Here is a 10,592-nt window from a genome sequence, read left to right as displayed (position 1 = left end):
TGCAGCCATTTAAAAATTATCTTTAACAAAATTTTGCTTACATGTGATGTTAATAATATTGCCCAATGAGAGTAGGGTTGCAAAAAAGGCTTATAAAATTGTTGCTGTTAAGTGCTGTCAAGTCAGTTCTGACTCATAGTGACCCTGTGTAGGGTTTCCAAGGAGTGGCTGGTGAGTGTGAACCTCTAATCTTGTGGTTCAAACTGAACTTGCAGTCCAGTGCTTATGCAATAGCACCACACCAGGACTCCCCGTAAAAAATTACAAGATGCCAAATATTGGACAAATTATGCTTATACTAAAAATGATTCATTTTTTTTCTTAAATTCAAATTAAATTGATTGTCCTGCATTTTATCTGGCATTCCTATTTGATAGTGAATTACTATTGAAAAAAGATGTGGCAATATGTGAGTCTGCAACTTCTTATTTGTTTTCTGTTGGTTTATGCATGTAGCTCATTTCTTTTCACAGGTATAATGGAAACTACAGGACTATCTTTCTCAATATATTTTGTTGTCATGCTCCTCCTTCAGGTGGTAACAGAAGCTTCAGGTATGAATCTCTCCCCCGCCTTTATGAGCTGGGAAAATTCTAAGTAAACTCAGAAATAGCAAGGAAGAAGCCGTGATAAGCCCTTTTAACCATTGTTCCTCAGGTTCAATCCTTGATTTATATTGCTTAACAAGGATGTATATTGTAGGATCCATTCTATGCTCAGGAAATATTTCAAAACATCAAATCTTTATCAAGGGCCCAGATTGTTTTAGGTTTTAAATAAAAGAAACAAATGAAGACCTTGCTCTAAGAACTTAACATTTATACTGAAGAGACATAATTTACATACCTCTTGTATAGTGAGAAAGTGGTTTGAGATGTGGGTTCATATTAGAATGCATATAATAGTAAATGATAAACTATGTAATAAGAAGGATTCATGTGTCCTATCTCACACTCAGTTTTTGGTTGCTGTTTTCTTTCTCAGCACAATTCACAGTGAGTGCTCCAGAGGGCCCAATTGTTGCTCCATTAGGTGGAGTAGTTGAGCTCAGCTGCCAATTGTCCCCACCACAGAGTGCAGAACACATGGAGGTGCGCTGGTTTCGGGATCGCTACACACAACCTATTCACCTGTACAAAGGTGGTAAAGACCTGTATGGAGAAACTCTCTCTGAATATGTGAAACGAACTGAGTTCCTTAAAGAAGCTATTGGAGAGGGTAAAGTGACTCTCAGGATCCTTAATGTCAGTGTTTATGATGACGGGCAATACCACTGCTTCTTCAAAGATGGCAATTTCTATGATGAAACCATCACAACACTGAAGGTAACAGGTAAGGGTGAATTTCTCTAAGGGTTTAATGTGTCCAAAATGCTCAATCAACTTGATGCTAAGTATTAATAAAATTCTCAATATATCTATAGATTTCCATATTACATGGTTTAATATGCAAGTTCAAGTTCATGCATTAAGTTTTGAACTGGGAAGAGTGGAGGATCAAGAATAAAAATTTTATCTGTGCAATCATCACCTCTATCAACTATTACTGTCTGTTAGGCACTGAGATCTGTAAAGGATCAATGGAATCCTGTTAGAATTTATTACTATCCTTCCAATTATTCCAGTGCATTAGTAAAATGGCTTTAGAAACAAATGCAGTCAGTCAGTCGCCAGATGCCTGTGTCTTTAAGAATTTGTAGATCAAGTTAGACCTGGTGCGTGTGATTCTTATTTAGCCTTATTTTAATGAAAGAAATGACTCAAAGCCTTTTCAATGATTTAAAATTTGTACATGCAGTAAGTGAAGATGAAGGGGATAGTGATAGCGATGAAACAGATTTTGTGATTATGGACTGATTCAATCACTTCAGTGTGAGGGCAAATTTCCATAATATTTGGGGCAAGTAGTAGTTGTTTTCAATCAGGCATTAATAACCCATGTGTTACATCAGTCTTTACAATAGCCTACTTAATGATAAGTCTCATCTCCATTTCTCCCTGACTCAATTCATTGACCACTTCGTTCAACACGAATTTTCATCAAATAATTTAAAAAGCCATTCTCCAAAATGTTCAGTACTCTTCAATATTAATGCTATATACTCTTATATATGTATGGTTTCTAAGGAGTGGCTGGTGCTTGACATATATGGCATACAAGTCAAGCACTTCACCCTTGAAGTATTCTACATAAGAAAACAATAAAGGAGAGGTAGAGGACTTGCTGTAACTTAAGTGCTTCATGTTCTGACACAAGAGTGGATTCTAGGCCCACTCACTCTAGGCAGCTATATTTGATTTTACATGATCCCAAATCCATAGTCTAGAGTTGAGTTGTCCAATATGATGTCCACTAGCTATATATGACTATTGAAATTACTAAAATAGCTAAATAAAATAGAAAATAAATTTCTTCAGTAATACTGACCGCATTACAGATGCATAATAGTGTCATGTTGCTCCTCTGTTTGACAGTGTAAATCTAGAATGTTTTATCTTTGTAAAATTTGTACTGGACAATAATGCTCTGGAGTAGCACTTTAATTTTCTATTCATCCTTTCTTTGCCCATACATTGGTGCAGTCCTATGACCCATTCTCCTGAGAAATTTCAAGTGTCTATTTTCTTTCATGTTACATATGGGGTCCTAGTGTGGTGCTGTAAGATAAGCACTGGACTGCTAACCACAAGTTTGGTGGTTCAAACCCACCAGTTGCTAGGGTCGAAATGAGTCAGAACTGACTCAATGGCACTTAACAACAACAATGTGACTTATACTGTCTTATTTTGATTGAAGTTTGTTTAACAATGTGACATATATTGTCTTGTTTCAGCACTTAACAACAACAATGTGATATATTTTGATTGAAGTTTATTGTTTTTGTGAAGTGCTGTCGAGTTGGTTTGGACTCATAGATACCCTGTATAAGGTTTCCAAGGCTTTAAATCTTCAAGGCAGCAGAAATCCTCATCTTTCTCCCTTGGAGCTGTTGGTGGCCTCAAACTGTAGTGCTTATCACATTGTGCCACTGCATTCCATTGATAGCAGTATTGTTTACCTTTATTTTGATATCAATAGAATTATGGAGGAGTCCTGGTGTGGCACTGTGCATTAGTGCGCTGGACTGCAAAGTCGGTTTGAACCTCAAAGTTGGCGATTCTAACTCACCAGCCACTCCTTGGAAACTCTATACAGGGTTGCTATGGGTAGGAACTGACTCAATGGCACTTAACAATTACAACAACAACAACAGTATTACGGAAGGAGTCCTTATGTGACACTGTATCCTGCTGGGCTGCTAACTGCAAGGTCAGCAGTTGAACCCCACCAGCCACTCCTTAAGAAACTCACTATAAGGTTGCTGTGAGTCACATCCCACTCTACAGCACTTACATACAACAACAACAGCAACACGTGTTACAGAAGGGAGCTCTGGTAACATAAGTGGTTACCATTGGGCTACTAACTGCATGGTCAGCAGTTCAAATCCACCAGCTGTTCCATGGGAAGAAGATGAGACTTTTTACTTTTGTAAAAGTTTATAGCAGCAGAAACCCTATAAAGGGCTGCTATGAGTCAAGTTAGACTCGACAGCACACGGCAACAGCAGCAGCAGTGTTTACCTGGTGTGGCACTGTAGGATAAGTAATAGACTGTTGATTGAAAGGCTACTGGTTTAAACCCACCAGCTGTCTCTTGTAAACTCTGTACAGGGTCCTTACGAGTTGTTCTGGCACTTTACAACAAAAGTCTTTACATAAGGTATGCAAAAACGTATTGTATTAGAATATCTATTGTATGCAAAAAAGTATACACATTAAAGTAGAAAACTTGTATTTCAATGCTTAATGTTTATTTATAATTTGTTATGGTGGCTCAAAATGACCAAATGATGAAGGTACAACAAGCATTAAACCATAAATTCCACGAAAACTAACATATTGATGTGGCACTGTAGGATAAAACTGGACCCCAAGGTTGGTTTGAACCACAAAGTTGGTGGTTCAAACTCACCAGTTGCTTCTCAGGAATTTTATATAGGGTTTCTATGAATCAGAACCAACTCAATAGCACTAAAAACAACAACAATATAATCCAATGAGTACTGGTGAAGCATGGTAGAATAAGCACTGGACTGCTAACCACAAGATCAATGGTTCAAATCTGCTTTCATCAAGTTTCTTCAGAAATCCTATACAGGGCCACTATGAGTCTGAACTGACTCTATGGTACTTAACAATTATATTCCAAAGACCTAGTACAGTTATCTAGATTTAGTAAATTATCAATAAATATATTTAAACAGTTTGGAGCATATAGAGGATTCATTTTCCCATTTGACTTAAGATCACATTGTTAATTTATAATAATATAAGCCTTCAGCCTGACTCAAGCCATGGTATTTTCGATAACCTCATATGCATGCAAAAGCTGGACAGTGAATAAGGAAGACCATAGAAGAATTGATGCTTTTGAGTTATGGTGTTGGAGGAGAATATTGAAAGTGCCATGGGCTGCCAAAAGAACAAACAGATCTGTGTTGGAAGAAATGCAGCCAAAATGCTCCTTGGAGGCTAGGATGGCCAAACGTTGTCTCTCATACTTTGGACACATTGTCAGGAGAGAACCAGTCACTGGAGAAGCATATCATGTTTCGTAAGGTGGAGGATCAGAGAAGAGGAAGACCCCCAGCAATATGTATTGGCAAAGTGGCAGCATCAATGGGCTCAAGTGTGGCAACAATTGTGAAGTTGGCCCAGGACCGGGCAGTGTTTCGTTCTGTTGTACTTAGGGTCACTATGAGTAGGTATCGACTCGATGGCACCTAACAACAACAAGCCTTCAGCCAAGCTTCTTCAGTTTCCCTTTGAGCATCTTTTCATAGAAATCAGGGTGTAGTGCTGTAGGATAAGCACTGGATAGTGTGAGACCTAAAGAAAAGACTTCATTTTGTACTTTGGCTGGAGCATGTCCTCCTGTTCCAGGAATGTGCCAAGTCAGCTCGTGCTGCATGAGAATAGCCCTCCACCCCTAGCAAACAGTACAAAGTAGATAAACATAACCAACAAAGGCTGGATAATGTATGTTTTCCTTTACCCTAACCCAGCCGTTCAGGCCACCAGTAATGACCAATCGAATTGTAACACCCCATACCTTGCAAAATGTAAACCAATCCTGGAGTAGCTCAGCTGAAAACCCCCGAACTTGCTTGTAACCTCTATAAAAACCTCGCTGACTAAGAGTTCGGGGCTTCATCCCGAGTCCGCTGTGTCGGTTACTGATGAGGCCTGAGCTGGAGCTTGAATAAACAACCCTTGTGTGTTTGCATCAGCATTGGCTCCTTGGTGTTTCTTGGGGACCTCAAAATCTGGGCATTACAATAGCAAGGTCAATTTGAATCACAATGTTGATGGTTCAAACCCACCAGTTACTCCTCGGAAACCCTATACAGGGTTGCTATGAGTCAGAACTAGCTAGAAGGCACTAGTAACAAAAACATTCTTTTTCAGGACAGTCAACCACTCAAAGCTAGGCTACGAATATGTCTGGAGGTACAGTGATGGAGTGGGGGAGCTTTTGTTTTTAAGTTTTACTTTTCCTTGCTTCCACCTATAAATACTACTAATTTTTCCCTTTTATCAAACAGCTACAAATTTTGAAACACAGATTTTTGTGCATCATTCTAATACTAAAGGGACCATAATGGAGTGTGTTTCAGGAGGCTGGTTTCCACAGCCTCTAATGGAATGGAGAGATGACAGAGGAGAGAGAATTCCACCTGAATCAACATCCCATTCACAAGATAATGCCAAGTTGTTTAACATGAAGATGACTCTCCTCCTTAAACAAAAGTCTCATGGAATTGTCACTTGCTATCTTCAAAACCCTATAACTGGTCATGAGGAAAGAACAAGCATTGTCCTATCAGGTGAGGTCTGCATGTTCATTCTTTAAATGATGACATTGTCATAAAATGTATAAACTTAAGAATAAAATTAACATACTTCCTTCCCTCAGTTCACAGAACAGAGTTTTCTCTTAGTTTTACTGATTTACTTGCTAGTTTTCTTCCTTTGTCTCTTTTGCTAGTTTATCATATTCACTTTATCTTTTTAATGATAGTGTTCCTTCCCCAAGTCATAGTCTTTGAATCTTTTCTCTTTTATTTTGACTTTATCCTATTTGATGTTTTTAAGTACAATCATTTGAATATTGACTCCTCAAATGATATAACTTATCCTGATCTCTTTCTCCATATATTTGACTTCATTTCCTAATATTATCCTAAATCTACCCCAACCATACAGGATGTGCCTCTGTCTTGGAGCCCTTGGTCTAGCTGTTTCATGTTCCTGCTGTTGTTAGGTGACATCTAGTTGGTTCTGACTCATGGTAACCCTATGTGCAACAGAAGGAAACACTACTCGGTCTTGTGCCATTCTCACAATTGTTAAGTTTGAGCCCATTGCTGTAGCTACTGTGTTAGTGTTTTTTTTTAGGTGTCTCTCTCTTTTTTGCTGACCCTCTATCTAGCATGATGCCCTTTTCTAGATGGTCCCTTTTAATAATATGTCTAAACTACATGAGACAATCTTGCCAACCTTGCTTCTAAGGAACATTCCAGCTATACTTCTTTTTAAATAAATTGGTTTGTTCCTTGGGGACTCCATGCTATGTTCAATATTCTTCACAACCCAGTAATTCAAAGACATCAATACCCTCTGTTTTTCAATTGTCCAGCTGGCAAATGCATATGAGGTGCTTGAAAATACCATGGCTTGGGTCAGATATAACTTAGTCCAGAAATTGACATCTTTGTTCTTTTGAATACTTTCCAGTGGTCTTTTGTAGCACATTTACCCAGTGCATATGTCATTTGATTTCCTGTTGATGTATTGCTGCAAATGTTTTTTAATGATTTTCAGCAGCATTGTACTTGATTGTGATATCAATGATATTGTTTAGTAAATTCCCAGTTCTATTTGGTCACCTTTCTTTGAATGGACACAAATATGGATCTCTTCCAGTCAGTTGGCCAGGTTATTGTCTTTCAAATTTCTTGGCATAGATGAGTGAACACCTAAAGCACTGTATCAGTGTTGAAAGATTTCTATTGGTATTCCATAAATCCCTGGAGCTTGTTTTTTAGTAATACCTTCAGTATAGTTTGAATTTCTTCCTTCAGTAACATTGGTTTTGATTATATGCTGTCTCTTTTAATGTTTGAACCTTTTTTTTCTATAATGACTGTGCATTTCTAACATCTTGTTATTATTATTATTTTTTAAAGTTTTTTTATTGTGAATTGAGTGATAATTTACATGGTAGAGCATCAGCTTTACATTCATCCTATTGTATTTTGTTTCATTGCAGATTTCAATCCCCTCCATGTATCATCATTTAACAGCATTTTCTTCCAATCCCTCTGTGTGTGTGTTTATGTAAACTGAAGAACTCAGGAATATATAACCATTCAAACAACCAAAGGGTATACCCTGCACACACACACCCCAGCCACCAGCACACAGCCCCTCCCCTCCTTGAGTTTAGAGTCGCCAGCCACTCCATCTCTCCACATCATCGTCTCTGCCTCCATCTCTGGCATTGCTGCTTCTCTGGATAAGGTCCCGCACTCCACTCTTCTCCCTTGATGGTCCCAGGGTCCTCTGCTCCTGGATTGCAAGATCAACCACTCCCCTCCTTTTGTTACATTTGCAACATTCACAATCAGTTCAAGGCTTGATTTGTCTTCGTTTTTTTCAGCTTGAGAAATGCTGAACATGTTCTTCTTTTTTGGTGTTCTAACTCTTTAAGTATTTGCACATTTCATTATAATACATTACTTTGTTTTCTCAAGTTGCTCATTGAAACTTTTTTGTTCATCTCTTTTACGCCATCATTTCTTCCATTTCCAGTATCTTTTCTTCATTAAAGAGTTAATATCAGAGTCTCTTTTGACATTCATTTTGGTCTTTTCTTTCTTTCCTATTTTTTTAGCGGCCTTTTGTTTTCCTCGTCTATTATGTTCTTGATGTCATCCCACAACTCTTCTGGTCATTAGTTTTCAATATGTCAAATATATTCTTGAGATGGTCTCCAATTCAGGTGGGATATGCTTATTTTTTTCATCTTCAACTTGAACTTGTACATGAGCAACTGATGATCTGTTCTACAGTTGACTCCTGACCTTGCTTTGGTTGATGATATTGAGCATCTTTATCATCTGTTTTTCTAGTATAGTCAATTTGAACTTTGTGTATTCCATCTAGCAAGGTCCAGGTGTATAGTCACGTTTTGTGTTTTTGATAAAAAATAAAACAGGTATTTGCACTGAATTTCATAAGGAGCTCTGGTAGCATAGTGGTTATGAATCGGGCTGCAAACCTTAAGGTCAGTGGTTCGAAACTACCAGCCGCTCTGTGGGAGAAAAAGGAGGCTTTCTACTCCTGTAAAGATTTACACCTTCGGAAACCCTGTACAAGGTCGCTATGGGTCAGAACCGACTCAATGGCACTTAACAGCAACAAAAAATATTAACAAGGCCATATGTTCCAACTACTAGTACTTCTTTGTTTTCAACTCTTATATTCCAATCACCAGTAGCTATGAATACATCTTGATTTCATGTTTGATCAGTTTCAAACTGAAGAAGTTGGTAGAACTCCACAACTTTATCTATTTTGTCTATTATTTTATACCCTAAGATCTCATCAGAGCCAATCCTGAGACTGCCATCCATGAGACTCCTCAACTACCAAAAGGAGTTAAGATATCCAATATTGTGCTTGTTTGTTCTCTTCATAATCTGGACATATTTGTATGGTATCATTATTTGTATGGTATCAAAGACAAGGGAGGCATTTCATTTCAACCAATTCTAATCAGTAAATCATCTTCATTTATCTCTACCCCTGGTTCAAATATAAGAAATTTTAAAAAAAGAAAAGAAAAAAAAGCAGAACTTGAAGTGAAATTCTGCTTTATTATTGGCAAATTCCATAACCCAATGGGGCTTGTGTTTATGGTTTATTAATTTTCCATTTATTCTGTGCTTTTTTTCAGATGATCTGTTTAATATGGGCCATAATTATTTGGCAATTTTGCTTACTATTCTATGTGTGGTGTTTCTTTTTGCTGCAATGTATACTTTAACTTTGAATGGCAGAACAAAAGGTAACATATAATAATAAGGATAGAGTCGTTGAAGCATTTCTTCTAACTTTATGCCCTAACCTCATGGGGTATTTAGGCAAAGCCAAAAGCATGACGTTTGTCTCCCAAAACCATTGCTTACATAGGATGTTATTAAAACAGTTTTCTTAATTTAAATGTGTTGAAACTTCAAACATATCAATTTTGGGCTTTCTAAGACATTGATGTTATGAAGAATGAAGTAAAATGGGTGTTTTTGAGTATTTCATACCCACCATTGGATGCATTTGTTCTTACTTAATAATTGATTATGTTTAAATTGAGTGGACCCAGCCTCTGCATCATTCAATTTTATTTACTGATGGATGAATTTAGTCAGTCTGGGTGTTGTTGCTGCTAAGTGCCAGCAAGTCTGATTTCAACTCATAACAACATGTACAGGGTTTCTCAGGAATAACTGGTGGATTTGAACCACCAACCTTGTAGTTTGCAGTCCGGTGCTTCTCCTACAGCACTTATTTGGTTACAATCTTCCATGAATTTTCAACTATGAAAGTTCTTCCATTGAAGGACTTGTGCAAACATAGTATGAGAAGAGAAAGGTACATAACCTAACAGCAGGTTTTTACTTCTAGACTTCTGTAAGGTTTAATGGTTAAAATAACTGAATATGCAGCTCTTCTTAAATGATTCAGGTACAATACCATAAAATATTCTTACAAAAAAATAGGTATTCTTGAGAAAAATTACAAGATGGTGAAAGATGTGAATTTAGAGTTTGGGTAGACAATTTAATGTTCAATATAAACGAGCTCTGGTAGTGTAGTGGTTTCGAATTGGGCTGAGAACCACAAGGTTAGCAGTTCGAAACTACTAGCTGTTCCATGGGAGAAAGATGAGGCTTTCTGCTCCCATAAAGATTTACATCCTCAGAAACCCTGTGAAGGGCCACTATGAGTCAGAACTGACTCCATGGTACTTAACAACAACAACATAATGACATAGGTCATCAGCATAAATAGATTCAAAGTGATAAACAATGATAAAATTTACCATGAATCAAGTCAAAGGAGAAGTTAGAATCCATCTTGCTCATTTACTACCTAATCCATAAACACCTACACCTGCACTGTATCTATTGTCTACCTTATGTTTGTTGTTGTTGTTATTGCTATAGCAACAGTTCCAATTCACAAGTGACCTTATGTGCAACAGTCTGAAACACTGCCAAGTCACAATCTTTGTTACACTTGCGTGCATTGCTGCTGTCACTTTGCCTGTCCATCTTGTTGGAGGGATCTTCCTTTTTCACGTTGACCCTCCCCTTTACCAAGCATTATGTCCTTCTCCAGGGATTGGTCACTCCTTATAACATGTCCAAAATAAGATAGACAAAGTCTCCCCATCCTGGATTCTAAGGAGCATTATGGCTGTACCTC

General features: G+C 37.6%; 1 protein-coding gene across 1 annotated transcript in view; it reads left to right on the top strand.

Annotated features, from left to right (window-relative positions):
• The first annotated feature begins 478 nt into the window (after positions 1-478).
• Positions 479-10,592, top strand: part of LOC102827972 (selection and upkeep of intraepithelial T-cells protein 1-like) — a 33,768-nt gene continuing 23,654 nt past the window's right edge. Inside the window, exons 1-3 of the mRNA XM_006839858.1 lie at positions 479-554; positions 985-1,332; positions 5,648-5,929. Coding sequence (XP_006839921.1) covers positions 479-554; positions 985-1,332; positions 5,648-5,929 — 706 coding nt within the window. The remainder of the gene's footprint in view (positions 555-984; positions 1,333-5,647; positions 5,930-10,592) is intronic.

Source organism: Chrysochloris asiatica, unplaced genomic scaffold, assembly GCF_000296735.1.
Source record: "Chrysochloris asiatica unplaced genomic scaffold, ChrAsi1.0 scaffold00026, whole genome shotgun sequence".
Classification (NCBI taxonomy): Eukaryota; Metazoa; Chordata; class Mammalia; order Afrosoricida; family Chrysochloridae; genus Chrysochloris; species Chrysochloris asiatica.
The sequence above is the reverse complement of the archived record's forward strand: the minus strand, read 5'-3'. Positions and strand labels throughout refer to the sequence as shown.